This window comes from Benincasa hispida, chromosome 11, assembly GCF_027475165.1.
Source record: "Benincasa hispida cultivar pf3 chromosome 11, pf3_genome.v1.1, whole genome shotgun sequence".
NCBI lineage: Eukaryota > Viridiplantae > Streptophyta > Magnoliopsida > Cucurbitales > Cucurbitaceae > Benincasa > Benincasa hispida.
The window spans coordinates 16135813-16157358 of NC_143488.1; the positions used below are offsets into that span (position 1 = coordinate 16135813).

Sequence of the window (21546 nt, forward strand, 5' to 3'; positions counted from 1 at the left end):
AATAGAAGGTTTGCTGCCAAGAAAAGAGAGTTAGAAACATTAGAAATTTTAGAGAATTCAGATAGCCAATAACTCTGCTGTTGTAAAAAGCTAGGAGGAAAAGGTCCATTGCCATCGTTGATCAAGAGGAGTGTTGGAGACCAAGCTCAAGAGAGAATCCTTCATCACATTTTCACCAATTCGGTTGAAACAAGCGCTTAGAACAAGCCAAAGAGGACAAGAGATTGAACTCTATGGTTTGACTTCCTTCTTTTCTTTTACTTCTCACTTCCATTTACCAATCGTTTGATTAAATTGAGAACATTGTAGAAATATTTACTATCCTTAAATTTAATCTTATATTTTATCAATCCACTCTTGATTCATCTGTTTACATTCAAAATTGTGTGTGGCAACCATTCTTCTGAGTCATTGCATACTTGAGTTCCATGCTTTAATCATCTTAATCACTTGATTAAAGTTATTTCTCAATTAATCTGTTCGAGAGAGTAAGTTAACTAAAGAACTTTGAGCAGGACGCATAGTAGGTTTAGAGATTAAAAAAAAATGCTTGCAATTACTTTTGCTATTCTCTATCTCCAACGCATGCACCCTAGAGATAGGAATACATGTGACATTTGCATTGAGAAATGTTGAACAACAAGGCTTAAGGGACAGAGACTTTATGCATACACACAGCTTATAAACAAGCATCCATATCATCTTCATTCCATTCTCATGCTTTCATGCACTTGTTCATCTAGCTTGGGACCGATGCATAGCCCCCAAACACTTAGCACCATCCAACCATAGATTCCTTGTTTTTTCTTCTTAAACTCCTACGTTTTCTTGCATGTGTGTATTGAGGTTAGTATAAATAATCTTCACTCTCGTTAATCTGGAACCCATCTACAATTGAGACAACACGAGGACTGCGTTAGACTGTCAAAAATCCCTGTGTTCGACCCTAGATTTACCAAGAAGCCTGAGTCATATCTATACTTGGGTTTGATTCAGGTAAATCACAACCACCTCAACGCATCGTTTCTTCTCACATAGAGAAGTAATTTGTTGGACATCACCATTCACCTAAGCCATCTTTTTTCGTCTTCATTCACAGTCATTTTTTTAATACAAATAGTGAGACGAACATGACCCTTAGAGATAGGATTATGTATGGCATTCGCATCGAGAGATGTTGAACTTAGCATAAACTAAAGAACAGAATTCCAAACGCATAGCACAAACACTTAGATTGTAAAAAAACATTTGCACCATCTTCATTGTGCTTATATAGGCTTGTTATTCCTGATAGGAAGTCAACGCATACAACTTACACTTAAAAAAATCCATCCATAAATCCCTCTCTCCCTTTGAAATTCTATTTCTTCTTGTATGTGTGTCATTAGTCTAGTGTAAATAACCAATGCCTTTCAGTTAATTAGAAAACCTCTACATTAGATACGAGAACAATTCCCGTATTATTACATTCTAGAATCCTTCCATTCGACCTTGGACTTACCAGGAAACGTAGGTTAGATTTATACTTGGGTCTAACTTAAGAGAACTTGTACGCATTAACAAGGTGTGTACACATTTATGACCAACGCATCACCTATTTTCATACCAAAAGATAAATCAATCCTTCATAGATCAATCCTTCATCCATCTTCACTTATCATAATCATTCATCACCATTTTCCTTCATCTTCATAAGCATAATTAGAACCTATAGCGAACAAGTTTTTGGCGCCGTTGTCGAGGATTCTAGCAAAGTAGCCAACCAGAATGTGGCTTTTGTATCTTTTTGCAGAAATTTTCAATCAAATAAGTATTATAAGTAGTGTCTGAACTTATGAAAGTTTTATAAGTAGAGAGAGCACTCCTGAACTCGTATACAACCCTAAAATTAAAAGAACCTTTAGATGAAGAAACATATCGAATCGACGTCGAAGGTTAAGGCGATAACAACAACAACAAAATGGTAGACGACCAAATTAATCAGAAATTGGCCAACAAATAGCTATGCACCAAACCCGATCCTAATGGCGAACAATAGCACGCGTCCAATGCGTGAGTATGCTTCATCAGTGTTATATGATTTCCTGTATGGGATCGTCTACCCAACACCTGAAGGGACAAGGTTCGAAATAAAATCAGTAATGCTCCAAATGTTGTAGATAGCAGGACAGTTTGGAGGTGCCCGCAACGAGGATCCCTATACTCACATGAAACGCTTCTTAGAAACTTGTAATTCATTCGTGATTCTTGGAATCAAGCTAGAAGCAACTAAACTATCCTTGTTTCCTTATTCATTCCATGATGATGCCAAGCAACGGGGGAGCTCTTTAAAGCCAATCAAAATAACAACATGGGATTAGTTAGTGGAGAAATTCATGCAAAAAAAACTTTCCTCCCACAGTCAACGTAAGAAGGCATCGTGAGATTATGAATTTCAAACAAGAAAGTTTGAAACACTTCGTGCTGCATCGGAGAGATCTAAAAGGTTGTAAAAAAAAATGTCCTAACCATGGACTACCTCTAACTGTATAAATGGAAACTTTCTATAGAGGATTAAACAGACGTTCCCAAATGACAGCAGATACAGCTGCTGCAGGCGACATTATGGATAAATCATATAATGAAGCCAAAGCAATTTTAGATTGGATTACCAAACATAACATGGAATGGGTTGATGATGATCACGAACAGACAGTAGGAAATGATCACAGAATGTGATTGACACCAATGTAGTGGCACTCTTTCTGCATAAGTAGCTGTGATGACAAATATGTTGAAGAATCTGACGATGAGCAATGCAACACAAATGCAGAATGTGCAGCAGGTAGATGCATTCACACAACCCATGGTAAGTTGTGTGGGTTATGGAGAGCCATACACCTATAATGACTGCCCACAAAATTCACAGTTAGTCAGTTTTATAAAGAATAACCTATTCTCAAACACTTACAATCCTTGATGGAAAAACCATACTAACTTTTCTTGGAGAGGTCATCAGCAAGATCAACATCATTCTAGAACGCATCAGCAGCACAAGCAAGGGTTGTCGCCTAGATTCTAGCTCATGCAGCAGCAGCCTTAACATCAATCTTTTAACGGAGGGGACCACGTGTTAAGCTCATTATCTTCGCTTAAAAACCTGTTGAAAGAGTATATAGCCCACAACGATGCGTTTCTGAAAAGTCAAGCGTCATCAATAAGAAATCTGGAGGTTCAAGTCGGGCAGATTGCTAGCAAGCTGAAGAATCGGTCGCATGGAACATTGCCTAGTAATACTGAGCCGACAAGAAATAATAATGGCAAGGAGCAAGGTCACGCAATGACATTACATAGAGGTAGACTGTTAGTAGAAGAGAAGAGAAACCCCAGAAAAGATATTCGTCCTTCAACACATGAGGTAATGATACAAGCAACTACGATATTTGAGAGAGAACAACAAGAAAGAGCACCTGGCTTTTTCAGTCATTCTCAACTGAGTACATCTAACGTAGAAGAATATGAGGTGCATATGAATGCAACATTTCCCCACGCCTGTAGAAAAAGAATGATGAGAAGCATTTAAACGCTTTCTTGAGGTCCATAAACAATTACACTTCTCAATATCCCTCTCATTGAAGCATTGGAGAAAATGTCTAGTTATGTAAAATTCTTAAAGGATATTTTGTTGAAGAAAAGAAAAATTAACGAGCTTGAAACCGTGACATTAACACAAGAATGCAATGCATTGATCAATAGTAAAATTCCTGAAAAACAAAGAGATCTAGGTAGTTTCACAGTCTCTTGTTCAATAGGAGGAATAGACGTGGGGTATGCATTGTGTTATTTAGAAGCCAATATTAATCTCATGCCCCTCTCAATTTTTAAAAAGCTTAAGACTGGTGAACTAGGCCTACCACGGTAACACTTCACTTGTTGACAGATCAATCGCTTATCCATAAGGAAAGATTGAAGATGTTCTAATGAAGGTTAACAAGTCCGTATTTTCGACTGATTTTATTATCTTAGATTATGAAACTGATAGGGATGTTCCAACCATTCTTGGATGCTCGTTTCTAGCCATCGAAAAAGTTCTGATTGATGTACACAAGGGGGAACTCATGATGCGTGTGGATAATCACGAAGTAAAATTCAATGTGTTAAACGCATTGAAGTTCTCTGACGAAGTAGAGCCTTGTCAACCCATTAGCTCAATTCAACTATTTGAGGAAGAGGATGAAGAAGTGCACCAAGTTTGTGAGGTCCATGCATCGAGTAAAAACACAAGGAAATTCAAGCCACTAAGTTTGGATGAGCAACAGTCAAAACCAACGCTTCTATCTCTAAAAGAGTCGCTAATGCTTGAACTCAAACCTCTTCCAGATCACTTGAAATATGCTTTTCTTGAAAACAATAATACTTTACCTATCATATTTTCAGCTATACTTTCTCATTTTAACGAGTAGCTTTTGTTGCAGATACTAAAAAAGCATATATGCGCAATTGGATGGAACCTGGTTGATATTCGAATGATCAACCCAACTTATTATATGCATAAAATTAGATTGGAGGAAGAGAAAACTAGATCGATTGAGCCCCAATGCAAGCTCAACCCCATAATGAAAGAAGTGGTGAAGAAAGAAATTATTAAGTGACTCGACACAGGGGTGATCTACCCTATTTCTGATAGAAGCTAGGTAAGTCTAGTTCAATGTGTGCCAAAGAAAGATGACACAACTGTAGTAGTCAATAGCAACAACGAGTTCATCCCATCCAGAACTATTATTGGGTGGCATATTTATAAGGACTACATGTAACAACCCCGCCTCCTAGGTCTACTAAAAAGGGATCATTATTGCATGCATGCATAAATATTTGCATTGAGGAAAATAAAGTAAAAATAAAATAGAATAATCGTGATTTTGAACTGCTTTAAGTATGTAAGAAACTGTTCTGCCATTATCTCAAGATCTTAAATCATTCAACCTGGGTAACCTTTTAACATGAAATAAATTATATAAAAAAATTATAATAAAATCAAAACATGAGAAAACATAAACGTTCAAATGTGGAAGCAGTTTTAGTTCCTTTGGCACTGTCACGAATTCCTCTTATCAGTCGCCCGAGTATCCTTGCCCTTTCTTGAAAAAAAAAATAAAGATAAAGGTTGAGTATAAAATACTCAGTAAGTGATCCCATTATCGAGATCAGGCTAATGCATCCATGAGTAGATAATGATAGCTCGTGGCTCATACAGCTACATCGATTTTTTATGATGAAAGGAAAACCAAAAGACGTACTATCTTGCCTTGATACGCATGTCTAATGGCCCGTAGGCACACCGTCAAACATGAAAATAATATGAACGTGCACCTTTCGACTCACGCATGTCTAGCGGCCCGTAGGCATATCGTCAAACATGGTAATAACATGAACATAAACTTGTCAGCTCACGCATGTCTAGTAGCCCATAGGCACACCGTCAAACATGAAAATAACATGGACGTAAACATGTCAGCTCACGCATGTCTAACGGCCCGTAGGCTCACCATCAAACATGAAACATGAAAAAAAAATAACATGAACGTAAATCTATCGACTCACGCATGTCTAGCGGCCCGTAGGCACACCGTCAAACATGGAAAAATAACATGAACAGGAGCCTTTTGACTCACGCATGTCTAGTGGCCTGTAGACACATCGTCAAACATGAAACTAGACCTGTAGGTCCTCTGAAATAAAACGAGCGTCAAGGCGAGACGATAAATTGCCCTAATCTATTCATGCATCACATACATAATTTCAGTACTTATTAGAAATTCGAACATGCTTATAATACTCATAACTGTCATGCAACAAGTAAAACATAATGACAAAAATCATGCTTCGAGAGTCCATTAATAAATTTATAAATCTAATCTATGCCGTCTTGAGGAGAGAGAGAGAGAATAAAGAAGAAGGGGGGTCACGCGGTCTTGAGGAGAGAGAGAATAAAGAAAATCTATTTTATTTTTTTTTCTACCTTTCCCACATGCATATATAAAAAAAAAAAAAAAAAAATTAATCCTTTTCCTTTTCCCTTTAAAAAACAAATTCCCCAATCCTTTTTCAAAATATATATACTTATATATTTTTTTTCTTTTAAAAACTCCAACAAACAAATTTAATTATCTCCATAGATAATCAAATCTCCACATGCAAGTCAAAATAAAACTTAATTAATTCCAAGTAATTAAATCATATTTTAGCTTAGCCAAATACTAAATCTCATATTCCAATTTATCCAAGTAGTCCAACATAAAAAAAAATAAAGCTTAATTACAAAATAAATCGGGATGTTACATTCTACCCCCTTAAGAAACTTTCGTCCTCGAAAGTTCTAATCCTGAAAAAGCTTGGGATAATGTGCCCTCACATCGTCCTTGCACTCCCACATTGCTTCCTCGAAATGATGATACTACCAAAGGACCTTCATCGAAGCTATCTCCTTGTTGCGCAAAACTTTCACTTCCCTAGCTAAGATTTAAATGGGCTTCTCTTCGTAACTCAGGTTCTCATTCAAATGCAAAGGCTCATAATCCACAACATGAGATGAGTCTGCTACGTACTTTCTCAACATGGAAACGTGGAAAACATTCTGAACTGCAGAAAAGGATAGGGGCAAGGCCAGCCGGTAAGCCAACCCGCTCTAGGATCTTCGTAACTCAGGTTCTCATCCTATTTTGTATGCGTCCAAGACACTCAATGAATCCCAAGAACATTATACAACTACTGAAAAGGAAATGTTAGTGGTAGTGTTTGCTATAGAGAAATTCTGAGCTTATTTGGTTCATACGTCAGCAACCATTTACACCAATCACTTCGCTATTAAGTTCTTGATGGATTAAAAGCATGCAAAACTCAAGCTCATTCGCTAGGTACTACTACTTCAAGAATTTGACCTAGAAATCAAAGATAGAAAATGTATAGAAAATCAAGTGGTTGACCACATACGAGATTGGAGAATAAGGAAATGCAGCTGGGTCAGGCTAAAATAGAAGAAGAATTCCTTGATGAATGCCTGCTTATGGTTGAATATAGGGAGATGTGGTACGCTGATATTGTTAATTACTTGACGACAAAATAGCTTCCAGAAGAATTCAACGCCTATCAAAAAAATTGGCTTATGCATGACAATAAGTTCTACATTTTGGATGAGTCATTCCTCTACAAACAAGGCCCAGATCTAGTTATGCAAATTATAGTCCTCTTAAAGTTAGAATAAATAGGATCTTTAGTGATGTATACGCACTCATTATGAAGGAAAACGCATGAAATTTCAAATATGTAGTAAACTCATACAAAAGTATCCTTTTTAGTAAAAGGCTACTTCACTAACGCATTTTAACACATGAATCAGAGAAATTTACTAAGTTTTTCTGTGAAAGCCAATGCAAGGGTATGTGTCTCAGACTGTTTGACGCATGAAGGATGCAGTTGGCTCGTACATTTCATGTCAAATCACCACTTGTAGGCATAGGCATCTGACTGGCGGTGTCTGAGCAATCCAGAAGTGGCAACCGGCTGTTTCAAGGTATGGAAATTAATGCAATCAAATCACCAAGTTGTTGAGAGATAGCCTATAAAAAGAGAAGTCACCTGTAGAATCAAGACTTAGACATTTTGAGCTTAAACAGTTAGAATTTTCATAAGAAGCCAGTAGTTATAGTTCTCTGCCGTCTGCAAGAAAGAAGTAGGAGGAAAAACCACCATTCCACCGTTGATTAAGAGGAGCTGCCAGAGAGAAGCTCGAGAGAGATACCTTCTTCAACTCCTCCACCAAGTTGGTCATAGCAAGAATTGAAAACAAGCCAAAGAGGACAAGAGATTGAACTCTGCAGCTTGACTTCTTCCTTTTCATCTTACATTTTCATTCATCATTTTATTTCACTAAGTTGAGATTGTTTGTAAAAACATTCATTATCTTTAATTCAATATTATCTTCGACAATTCATCACTTCTCCATTTGTTTATTTTCAAAGTTGTTCTGTTTGTGAACTTTCTAGCTTGATAAGAGCATGAAAACTGTTGCTTAAGTCTTCTTGATCAGTTAAAGTAGTTAAGTCACTCGAGAGAGCAGTTTAACTATTGAACGCATCAAGTTAGAGTGTGAAGTAATTTTAGAGATAAAATTGCTCATGTCTTTTGTCTGTTCTTTGTAACTAACGCATGCACCCTAGAGATAGGATTTTGTATGGCATTCGCATCAAGAGATGTGAACTTAGCATAAACTAAAGAACGGAATTCCCAATGCATAGCACAAACACTTAGGTTGTAAACAAACATTTGCACCATCTTCATTATGCTCATATAGGCTTGTTATTCTTGCTAGGAAGTCAATGCATACCACTTACACTTAAAATTATTTATACATAAATCTCTCTCTCCCTCTGAACTTTTATTTCTTCTTGCATGTGTGCCATTAGTCTAGTATAAATAACTAATGCCTCACAATTAATTAGGAAACCTCTGCATTAGATATGAGAACAATTCCCGCGTTAATACATCCTAGAGTCCCTACATTCAACCTTGGACTTACCACGAAACTTAGGTTAGATTTATACTTAGGTCTAACTTAAGAGAACTTGTACGCATTAACAAGGTGTGCACGCATCTATCACCAATGCATTGCCTATTTTCATATCAAGAGATAGATCAATCCTTCATCCATCTTCACTTATCATAATCATTCATCACCATTTTCCTTCATCTTCATAAGCACAATTAAAACTTAAATTATGGTCAAACAATAGAATACATGTATTCTAATTGAAATCTATCAATGATATCCATCTGTCATTGATAGAATTCAATCAAGACATGTGTAGTTTATCTGTGGTAGAAGTCTAACATTGATAAACTACATGCACAAGCTTTATATTTTTCCGTGATTCAATAGGTGGAGATGAAAAAAGCTAAATTCAACAATGCGACAATTTTTTTCATAACAATTGTTATAATTCTATTGTCTACCATGAATTAAACTCTAGGAAGTTTAACCACGATTTCAAATTATTGCAAAAAACAAAAAAAAGAAAAAGAAACATTATGTGGGTTAATTATATCGATAGTTGACTATTTATAAAATTAAATGTTATAGTATAATATATCAATGGTAGACTAATGTTAATTTTTAATATCAGTCTATCAATGATAGACTTTATTCATATATTCAATTCTATCATTGATAGAATGATATCCATCTATGATATTTTAATAGAATATCATAATGATAGAATGTGCATGTGTGCGCATGCACACGTGCGTGCGTGTGTGTACGTGCACGTGCACGCGCGTGTGCATGTGCATGTGTGCATGCGTGTGCGTATGTGCGTCGTGCATCGTGCATGCACGCGTGCGTGTATGCATGTGTGTGTGCGTGTGCATATGTGTGTATGTGTGTGTGCGTGTGCGCGTGTGCGTATGGGTATGGGTGTGGGTGTGTATGGGTGTGGGTGTGGGTGCGTGCATGCGTGCGTTTGTGCGTGTGTGTGTGAGAATTTGGAACTAGCCAAAATAAATTCTAAAAAAATAACCCTTTTTATCTCACACAAAAAAAAAGGATAATTTAGCAAAAATGCCAAAGGCACTATTATCTAGAGCATATAGAATCATATTTAAAGCTTTAATCTACAAGGTGGTGACATATTGAAAAATAATGATTGGAAATTTGCTTCTTGTAATTAAAAGAAATTTTAGGATTTTTAAAAAGTAATTTTAAGACCTTTTTCATTTTATTCCTATGCTTATAATGTTGAAAATGTATTAACTTTCGTTCCTATGCTTATTCCTATGGTTGTGATATTAAAAAGGTACTAATTTTTGTTCCTATACTTATTCCTATGTTTATATTTTCTTCATTGTGGAATTTATGTCATATTAGAGATATTCTTTGTATAAATAAAAACAGATTTTGTTTATTCTATATCCAATTGCAATTTTCTTTTTAATTTTATAGAAAATTGTAAGACAAAAATAAAATGAAACAAAAATTGAATCAGTTCAAAGTTATAAATGAAATTATAAATTAAAAATTAGGGAATATTTTCTTTTTTATTTTCTGTATGTACAACTATTTTTATAAAGATTAATTTTACATATTTACAACTATTCTTTGTATAAATAAAAACAGATTTTTTTAATTTTATACTCATTTGCAATTTTCTTTTTGGTTTTACAAAAAATTGTTAGATAAAATAAACTAAAATAAAAATTGAACCAATTTAAAATTATAAATGGAATTATAAATTGAAATTTATATATTAAAAATTAAAATGAACCTCAAACTATTTACAACAAATCAAAGTCCACAAAGAAAAAAGTCTCCAACAATGTTAATATACAAGTGAAAAAATACAAAACTTTCATAAACATGCAAGCCAAAAAGATGCCCAAAATGATGGGAAGCTAAATCAAAACAAAATTATCCGACGAAGTATAGAGCAAACAACAATCGAGAAATCAAACCTGCACGGACGAATTGGTATATGAGAGAATTTGAACGAGAGCATATAAATCTTAAGCAATAAATGATAAAAAAAAAAAAAAAAAAAAAAAAAAAAAGAGTTAGTTCTAACAAATCGTTTATATCTACCAAAAAAAAATAGTTAGATCTACCAGAAAAATAGTTAGAACAACAAAAAAAAAATAGATCTACCAAAAAATTATTCATATCTACTAGATCTAAAAAATAGTCATACAAAAAAAAATCGAAGAAGAGAAACACAACGTCTAGCAAGAAAATGCAAATATAGAATGAAGTTTGAGGAGAATACAACCCATACGAGTCAAAAAGAGAAAGAAGAGGCGAGATAAAGGAAGACAAATCGAACAATGAAAGAAGAGAAAATGAGAAGGGAGAGAGGTGAGTAATGAAAATACGTGATGGAAAGAGAGAGAGGGAATGGGGGAGTAATTAAAAGAAAAAATAGAGAGAAAAGGGCTATAGTAAAACAATGGGTTCACAACCCATCATTTTCTTTTAAACGGCCAACAAACACAAAGCCCACCCAACCCAACTCAACTCTGTTGAGCTATCAAACAGCCCCTTAGAGTTTCATTGATATGTCGGTCAAACTAGGGTCTAGGATAAAAGTCTATCACTAATAAATTTAATTGATTATAAATTTACATGATAAATCAATGATAGGCTTCAATCAATGATACATGTACATGAAAAGTCAATCATTAACGACATAAAAGTCTATCACTTAAAATGATAGTTCATCAGTGATAGATTTTAATATCTGCCTAAGGTCTATCATCAATAGACTGGCATCACATATAAATATGAGTCTATCACTAATTTACTACAAATATTTTATTTAATAAGAATTGTTTAGGTTGAAAAAATTCACAACTCGAATAATTGGGCTAGGTTTAAAATGTGTCTCAACTAGAGATGTCTATTTTCTTTGCAAGAGTGAGGCTCCGCAGGAACCTATTCCTAATATAGAGAAGGGAATGGAAGGAAAAACTCTTCGTAAGCTAAATAGAGATAGAAACGGAGAATATATAATTTTATTTTAACATCCTCTAAAACTCGTCGACAAAAATTAACACAAATCAAGAGATATCTTCATTCCTACTAACTGTGACCATTTTGACACATTTTTCTTTAAATTATGCTTAATTCTTCGAAGAGCCTTAAATTCAATAGAAGAAAAATAAACACCATACACATCAATAATTCATAAACACTTGGTAATATACACTAAGAGAATATAATGAAATAAAATGAATAAAAAAAACATGCAGGCTGTGGGGTTCGAACCCACGCGCACTTATGTGCAGAAGATCTTAAGTCTTCCCCCTTAACCTCTCGGGCAAACCTGCCAACTTTAGTATAAAAGTTTAATATGTAATACCAAAAGTCTTTTACCTTTTTTTTTTTTAGGACCTGTCACTATTTTTCATATAATTTACATAATAAGAAAAAGATTATATATCATTTTGTCACTGTTAATTTGGGGGGAAAAAAGATTTATTGCAGAAGAAATTTTATATTATAGGAAAATCCATTATATATTGCAAGGAAATCTTGCTTGAATATGCATTATTGATCTTTAAGAACAAGAGTAGTTTTCATTTAACATATCATGAATTAATAATATTTGCTCCTAAATCCAACAAAAAGGTGTTGGGTTGTTCTTCTTTTTCCACTAGCTTCCTTGGAATCTCGTTTGAGTTTTTTAAACTTGATTCTTCAACGTTGACAGATTAGATAGAGTTTAATTATACTTATCCCAAATTTACTTTTGTGTTAGTTTATTTTTTTCTGAATCTTTTTGTGGATGTTTTTCCTACGTCCAAAATTAGATGTGTTTGGGAGCGATTTTGAAAAAGTTAAATGTCATTTTCAAAATTACTCTAAACATGTTTTTAATAAGGGGTTTTCAAAAATAGAAAAATAAATAAAACTATTTACATAAGATAGCAAAATTTAATTTTCTTCGATAGAGACTGATAGAAGTCTATCGATATCTATCAGTGATAGAAACTGATAGAAGTCTATCATTAATACTATGTGATAGATATTAATAGAAATATATCAGTATTCATCAATTTTTTTTTTTTTTTTTTTTTTTACTATTTCTATAAATAATTTGACTTTTTTTATTTGTGAAAATTTCTTTTTCTAATAATCCAAAATTGATTTATATGGTATGAAATCACATTTAAATTTTGTGGAACCAAACACTAAATTGGATTTGAATTGAATAATTTTCAATACAATGAAAATGATTTAAACAATGTTAAATTCACTCACACATTAATATTTATAATTAATTATAACCACATTTTCATTATTAAAAAAAAAACAAGCATCTCTAAATGGCACTCATGTCATTTCCAAAAAAAAAAAATGGCACTCATGTCTTTGATTAACAATGCTTAATATAGTAAAGAGTAATGATTTAAATAATCATTATAAAGGGTGCAATTAAAGTTTAGAGAGTGTCAAAGTCAAGATAACAAATATTTAAACAATTACATTTGTCTAACCTTTGGGAAGTCTTAAACAAATGTCTTAGCTTTTAAAATTACATAAATAATTAAAACTTATTTGTGAATTTGAGTGCCCACCTTGCTTCCATTCCTTGACAAGTATTGCTATGAAAGCAACTTATGGTCCACCATTCAGATTCAAAACAAATCTATTGGGCCCCACAAACCTTTTTTTTTTATTTTTTTAACTTCCAAAAGACATTCTTACCCTTTCTTCTTCCCAATTTTCTTCCCCTCTCTTTTCATTATTCTTTTTCTCTCTTTTTGTTTGGTGAATAAAATTTTCTCATTGAACATGTGAAGTACTTTTATTCACATTTTCCCTAATTAAAATAATGAAGATAATATCTATGAGTAAAATATATAATAATTTCTTGTCAAGTATGCTATTTTTCTCATTGAAATTAATTCATTTTTGTGAATTTTTTTTTTAACTACATGATTATTATAATTGATATCTATCCATGTGTTGTGTTATATTATTTTATTAAGATGCACATGAATAAGACTAACAATATAAAAGAGTTATTGAATTTCATTAGTTTTGGTGATTAAAAAGTTTTTAAAACTAGAATATAATTTATATTATGGTGGTTGTCTTCCATCCGTCAATCGAATATATTGGTAGAATCTAATTGCTGGGAGGTAATCACTCTACTGAATGATGCTGATGTGACTTTTCTGAATTCTCTTTCTTTATTAAGGAGGTTAAGAATAGAGGCAGAGAGCTGGGAGTCGTCTCATTTCCTCAGATTCATCGTAGTCAGAACGTGTTGACACGTTGTATTGCACATAATACTTTGGAGAATCGAAGGTCTTCAATTTTTTCGACTCCTTATTCTGAGTGGTTCACACTGATTATGTCTTTTACAACATAGTTGTTTGGTTTAGGTTATATTGTCTTTTATCTAAAAAAAAGTTTAAAAACTAAAATATAATTAGTTTTTGTATTAAAACGTATTTATTATATGGGATATATGGTAATTAATAAATTTATCTTTGTAATCATTTATAATATCATATAATTTAATTTAGAATTTAATTTCCTTTCTATTATAAATAAATTTTATAAATTTTTTATTAATTTTAAAAACAATGTTTCAATTTTATCCATTTCTTTTGTATCTCGTTAAGAAATTTATAATTGTCAATAAGAGCATAGTTCAATTAGTATAGTATTCATATTTTTAATCTCGTGGTTTGAGGTTCGACTCTCCACTCTACACTTTAATTACAATACCTTTAAAAAAATATATATTTTTTTTTCACATTTAAGAAGTTGTAATGGATTTTATAATGAATTTCATTTTAAATAAGTTAGATTGAAAAAAATAAAAGTATTTTCAATTATAAATTTACAGAAAATGTTGAACGTGGACATTGATATAATATTTTTAAAAAAATAATTAATAAAAGAAGGATAACCTATTTACATTATTACAAGAGCAAAATAATATCATACTAATTCTCTTCAATAATGTCATTCAATGCCTCAAAATGATTACAAAGAATTTATTTTTGCATCATACAATCGTTTTTAATATTTTTAGAGTTAAAATACTATTATAATCTTCATATTTTTTTTATTTTATTCTATTTTATCTTTTGTATTTTTTCTAAAATTGTTTCAAAATTAATAATGATTTTCATCTAAGAAAAAACACATGGTATATGTTAATAAAATTTATAAAGAAATACTAATAAATATTATTTTTGGAAAAAAAAAATAAAGAAAAGCTAACAATAAACCAACATAAATACTATTCTTAAGATTTATTAAATTGGTTAATTTAAAAGTACAAGAACTAAAATATGATAAATATTGATATAGAGGAATCAAAATGATATTGATTTTAAACACCTCGTTAACGTGAGTATATTTTTCAACCAAGAAACTAGATGTTCGTATCTCTGACCCTGCATACATATTGTTGAACTCGAAATAATAATGATAATAACACTACATCTCATATTTGAATTCAAATGATTTTATAGGTTTAAATACTATTTTTGTTCCTATAGTTTTGGTTTTAGTTCTTTTTGGTCTCTATATTTTAATATTTTTATCTTTGTATAATTAATAACGGTTTCGATTATTATATTTGTAAAAAGTGATTGTTTTGGTTTCTTCGTTTTCATTTTACTATATATATATATATAATAATCAAAATAGTATTTAAACTATTTTTATAACAGGGACATATATATTTGAGATTAGAGGTTGAAATTATAGCATCCCATTAATTTACATTAAAAAAACGTAAACAACTTCCAAAATGAAAGGCATGAAATAAACATATTATCCCAAAGAAAGATCATGATCACATGGGAAAAGAGAGAGAGAACAAAAAGGGTGATGTGCCTGATTTGCATTTAGTTACCAGATTTAATCAATGATTGAGGCTAATTTGGGTGAAATCGGTTATTTTAGGGTTAGATGGGAACGAGATTGAAGATGAAGATGAGGATGGTGACCCATTTTTGCATTTGAAGAACAGAACAAACAGGTGTAATCCAAATTTGGTGAGTTGTAAAACAGAAACAGCGAGTTTCCAAACATACCCATTTCTCTCTATTACCCTTTTCACCAAAATTTATCTCTCATTTCTCAGTCGGCGCTTTTCTGTCCTTCTCCTTTCTGGGGTCTCGCAAATCACTGACCCCATTCGTTTTCCTTCACACACTTTGCCTTCCCTATTGCTCTCCCACCAAGAAAGATATTGATCCCTTTTCTTCTCTTCTGTTCTAGTTGAAACTTTTGTTTTAGAGTCAAAAAGTTATTCCCCCATCAAAAGGAACAGGAACCCACCATTTTTCAGCGCGGATTTTGGTCTCCTATTGGTATGAAACTCTTGGGTTGCTTTGATTTTGTGTTTTCTTTCTGGGTTTGGATTGGTTCATCGTGTTTGTAATGGACGGGAGTTGGTAATGATACGAATGTGATTGTTTTGAGTTGTTGTGGTTCTGTTTTTATGATCTTCTGTTTGTGATTCTTCGAGAAATTTGTCGACTTTTTAAATTCTCTATAATGGGTTTGGTTTCTTTTTGTGTTCTTATTATCGGAGGATTTTTTATTGTTGTTTTGTGATGATTTCGTCGATATTAATTCGAGTTTTTTTTTTCTTTTTTCTTTTTGTAGGATTGATTAACTCCACATTTAAGATCTGTGGAGATGTCTAGTTTTGAAGGCGTTTTAGTTTCTGACCAGTGGCTTCAAAGTCAGTTCACCCAAGTGGAGCTTCGAAGCTTCAAATCCAGAGTAAGCTTCAACGTTCTTGGCATTCGATCAATTACCTCTGAATTTGTTCTTCTGATGTTCAATTGTGTAATGCACGATTTGTTGTAGTTTATATCGGCCAAGAATCAGAATGGTAAAGTGACGACCGGGGATTTGCCACATATAATGATGAAATTGAAGGCATTTAAGGAAAGGCATAGTGAGGAGGAGATCAGGGGAATATTGAGCGAGTCAGATCCTCAGTTGAGCGATGAGATTGATTTTGAATCCTTTCTCAGGGCAAGTGTTTTCTCTGTTTATATCCTCTTTTAATTTTTTTTTCTTTTTTTTTTTTTTTGGAAACAAGTATTTGAATATGGTACTACATGACTTGAGTTTATATTTTTGTCGTTCTCAAGCCAGAATGGAGAATTTGCATTTGGCCTTGGTCGGATTCAAGAAGGAATTTGAGAATTTATTTCGATGCTAAAATGTTTGAGTATGTGAAACGTGCAGGCATATTTAAATGTTCATGGTCGATCAGCTGAAAAAGTGGGTGGTGCAAATAACTCTTCATCATTTCTCAAGGCCAGCACAACCACCCTTCTCCATACAATCAGTGAATCAGAGAAATCACTCTATGTGGCTCACATAAATAGCTATCTTCGAGATGATCCATTTCTAAAGAATTATCTCCCGTTGGACCCCTATTCAAACGATTTGTTTGATCTTGCAAAAGATGGAGTTCTTCTCTGGTATTTGTGTAGGGGTTGCTGTGCTCTGTTTTTATAACTTAAAAAATAAGCTCTATTCTCCTGCAGTGGCTCTGACCTAATTCAATGACAATGCAGTAAACTTATCAATGTTGCTGTACCTGGAACAATAGATGAACGAGCAATCAATACCAAAAGAGTTCTCAACCCATGGGAGAGAAATGAAAACCATACTCTTTGCCTCAATTCTGCCAAAGCAATTGGCTGCACAGTGGTTAATATTGGTACACAGGACTTGGTTGAAGGACGAGTATGTTATATGCCCATCATCTTTATTTATTAGTGTTCTTGTGTGTTATGATCGCCACAAAAGTTTGACCGTAAGTTCATCTCTTGCAGCCGCACCTGATCGTGGGATTGATTTCGCAAATTATAAAGGTTTTTTTCATTAGATTTGGAATTTTGCTTGAGCTTCTGGTTTCAAGAAGTGATTTAAATGACTCTTGTCTTGTTTCATTGATTTGGCTTGTTATGGAAACTTCAGATCCAACTATTGGCCGATCTTAACCTGAGGAAGACGCCTCAGCTCTTGGAACTGGTCCAGGATAGTGGGGTAATGGGTATAGATTTGTCTTGTGATATTTTGTTGAAATCTAATTATCTGTGCTGTTGCATCACCCTTTACTGTGTGCTTTCCAGGATATTGAGGAGCTTATTAATTTGCCTCCAGAGAAGATTCTGTTAAAATGGATGAATTTCCACCTTCAGAAAGCAGGATACAAGAAACCTGTTTCAAATTTCTCATCTGATTTGAAGGTATTATGGCTGCTCTGCTCATGTTAGTTTCATATGCATTGCCAATTGGTGGGAGTAGTGTTATACTTTGGTTTTGTCCATGAACACCAGTAACTTGTCTAAGATGGTATCTGTCAGCTGGAACTGAAGTCCTGGAATTATTCTCAGTTTCAGCATTTTTCTTCCTAATTATCTTTTTGCTTTTTGTTTTTTGTTTTTTTTAACATTTCTCTGATTCTTTTACATTTCTTTTTTATTTTTTATAGCACTTGGCATCATAAGTAATACCTAGTGATTAGACTTCTGATCGGACTTCTGATCATATCACGCAGGACGGAGAGGCTTATGCTTACCTGCTAAATGTTCTTGCCCCTGAGCACTGTAGTCCATCCACATTGGCTACTAAGGATCCTAATGAAAGGGCAAAGCTTGTACTTGATCATGCAGAAAGAATGGATTGTAAAAGATATTTGACTCCAAAAGATATTGTTGAGGGTTCATCCACTTTGAACCTTGCTTTTGTGGCACAAATATTTCACCAACGGTAAAGTCCTCAAGTCTTAGTAGGATATTTTACGTTTCTTTCAATGTTTTGCCTGCCCTGGATTATATTTCAATTATTACGTTTCTTTGATCCTGACTTGTATAGATGTTAACAGAATTGGGGAAAATATGGTAAATACTGCTATAACATGTCAAAAATGAAATGAAAGAAGAAAAAAAAGAAAAGAAAAAAAATAGCAGCGCCTTTGTCTCTCCATTGTTTCCTTTTCCTTTCTTGAAACTTGGGAGTTTCAATTTTATCAATGATGCAATTTCTTTTTTGTATGCATTGATATGTATGTACTTTTAGTTGGATTGTTAGATATAGTTTTGACACTCCCATCCCCCCATCTAGTTTATGCTAATTTCATGGAAAGGTTTGCCCGTTTTGTTATGCAGGAGTGGTTTTGCAGTAGATGGAAAAAAGGTAGCATATGCAGAGATGATGACAGATGATGTACTAACTTCTAGAGAAGAAAGATGTTTCCGGCTCTGGATTAATAGTCTTGGCATTGTTTCTTATGTTAATAATGTCTTCGAGGATGTCAGGAATGGGTAAGGATGGCATGCTTGTTTATAGTTGCTACTTCTGAAGATTTTTCCTCCATGTGGGAAGTAATAATATGATTTTGAGAGGAAAGAGAATAAAAATCTCCACAAAATTCTGTTAGATACCTCTTTTGGGCTATCTGCATACAATAATTCAATTTTATAATCTTATGCAGATGGATACTGTTAGAAGTGCTCGACAAAGTTTCTCCAGGGTCAGTTAACTGGAAGCATGCATCAAAACCCCCTATCAAGATGCCCTTTAAAAAAGTTGAAAATTGCAATCAGGTTGTCCGGATAGGGAAGCAGTTGAAATTTTCATTGGTTAATGTGGCCGGAAACGATATTGTACAAGGAAACAAGAAGCTTATCCTTGGTAATCCTATATCATGCATTGTGTAGTTCTGATCCACTTATTGCACTGTCCTGAATGGACTTTTGAGAAATGCCCCTTGACCCTTCTGCATGATCTATATCTAATATCCTTTTTACAATTTTTCATGAAGTTAGTTGGGTAAGTTGGAAGGTATCCCCATTCCTGCAAACCCAAGTAGTTTGGAATAATATAATATTTAAATCCCAATTTTGGTGGTATGAATTGACTTTTGACAGTTGACTTCAAAATTTCTTGGTTGAACCCACGTTTTTAATTAACAAGACACAACTTAACAGCTGGATGCTTTTGTAAGCACCCTTTTTTCTTTGAAAATCTTCTAAAATTGACTTTTAATTTCAACTTCAACTTTTTTCATTTGGATATGTTTTTGATGTTCTGAAACATATTAGTCTTCCAGTCCATACTGTCTGAGAGTCCTCCAAATGTTCATTATAGCGATTTTTTTAATATGATTGTTTCTCGAGTGTCCTTGATATGATTGTGATGCCTAATATTTTATCCTGTTGCATTCAGCTTTCCTATGGCAGTTAATGAGGTTCAATATTCTCCAACTTCTAAAGAATCTAAGATCTTGCTCTCAAGTAAAAGAGATGACAGATGGTGACATCCTGAGGTGGGCAAACAACAAAGTGAAGGGCACTGGAAGATCTTCTCAAATCGAGAGTTTTCGGGTATGAAGCCAAAACACGTTATATTTACTGCTTCAATTTTATTTAGAGAATAGTATTTGTAATTTGGAAATTTTCTTCAGGATAAGAGTTTGTCAAATGGATTATTCTTCCTTGATCTTCTAAGTGCTGTAGAACCTAGAGTGGTGAACTGGAACCTTGTTACCAACGGTGAAAATGGTACATTTTATTGCGACTTGATTAACTCCTACTTGCGTTCTTGAAGTTGAACTTCTCTTTTATCTCCTTAATTCCACTCCTTTGAAAATCCTCTCTTTTTTTCTGTAATGACAGATGATGAAAAGAGGTTGAATGCTACATACATTATTAGCGTCGCACGAAAGCTGGGTTGTTCCATATTTTTGTTACCTGATGACATAATGGAGGTAAAATCCAACTTCGATTGGGTTAGGTTATTTTATGTGTAGAGAGAGGATGAGAGTTGATCTGCCTGCATGTCTTATGATTATGACTATTTGTGTTCATGTTGTGGCAGGTGAATCCAAAAATGATCCTCACATTAACTGCCTCCATTATGTACTGGAGCCTTCAACAGCCTGCTGAAGAAATGGATATCTCTCCTTCTCCTGCCACAGCCAGTACCATCACGGATAGATCGACTACCTCGTCCATCAATGGTGAGGATGAGAGCTCCTCTCTATGTGGCGAAGTTTTGAACTTAAGCTTAGACGATACTGCCTCTGACACCACAGTCTCATCCGTGGTTGAGAATGAAAGGGATCTCATGTGATGGACGAGACGAGTCATTGGATTATGATGCTAGAATCTTTCTTGCATCAACTGGAAAATAAATAGCAAATTTTATGCTGTTCAAAGTGTGGTTACATATCGCTCAAATAGATGCAGCAAATCCACAACAAATGAAAGAAAACACTCCTGTGAAGAAAAACAATAAAATGAAAAGAAGAAAAGGGTTGGAACACCAGATCATCAGCAAATTTTATCCTTCCGAAGTCAATTGGTGGAGGGAATGAAGGATCAATAATGGATTGAGTCCCAAATTTTTCTTGAACTGGTTTTATCCAATGTAGATAATAGGGAAGTTGGTATTGAGAGAGTAATGTTGTTGATATATGACAAGTTAGGTTTAGTTTTACATATTGTAAGATTAGTAGTTTCTCTTTGGTGTTGAATCCCCTTCTGGTTTACCTCTTAAAGTTTGAATCTTTATGGAAAGTCGGTACATAACTGCTGAAAAATAATGTTCCTTTAATCTGCAAATTGAATAAAATTTATACTAAATAAACACATGAAAATAAATTTTGGTCTGGTGGTGAGAATTTAGGGGATATTACCCTTTCATGTAGCCTATTTTGATATGAAGTTGAGCATTTAGGGAAAATCATTAGTTGAAAACAAGAATTATCAAATTGCAAGGTTGCACGAGGACATAGAATAAATGGATCTACAAGCCATTGATTTCCATGTGGATTCTATTGCCATAGCTACTAAAGTAGAGCAGAATAATGAAAAGAAGAAAAAAAAATCACTCTATGGACTGAAATAGGTATGCCTATATGGCTTTAAACAATCATATTTTCGATTATTCCTTATTTACTTTTGAGGAAAGGAAATGTTCGATCTGATTCTGGCGAGGATTGAAAAACTTGCAATCCTTGA

At 33.6% G+C, this 21546-nt stretch overlaps 1 protein-coding gene and 1 non-coding gene across 2 annotated transcripts; one reads left to right on the top strand and one right to left on the bottom strand.

Moving 5' to 3' along the window:
• Positions 1 to 11767: 11767 nt before the first annotated feature.
• On the bottom strand, positions 11768 to 11850 carry TRNAL-UAA (transfer RNA leucine (anticodon UAA)). The gene has a single exon. It is a non-coding gene; the product is annotated as a tRNA-Leu (tRNA).
• Positions 11851 to 15319: 3469 nt separating this feature from the next.
• Positions 15320 to 21125, top strand: LOC120091263 (fimbrin-1-like). Its single transcript, XM_039049215.2, has 15 exons — positions 15320 to 15864; positions 16163 to 16282; positions 16370 to 16540; positions 16757 to 16995; positions 17092 to 17263; positions 17353 to 17391; positions 17498 to 17566; positions 17653 to 17769; positions 18081 to 18292; positions 18691 to 18846; positions 19017 to 19216; positions 19751 to 19908; positions 19989 to 20085; positions 20200 to 20291; positions 20402 to 21125. Exons 2-15 carry the CDS (start codon positions 16196 to 16198, stop codon positions 20654 to 20656), a joined length of 2064 nt encoding a protein of 687 aa, XP_038905143.2. The 5' UTR covers positions 15320 to 15864; positions 16163 to 16195; the 3' UTR covers positions 20657 to 21125.
• The last annotated feature ends 421 nt before the right edge of the window (positions 21126 to 21546 follow it).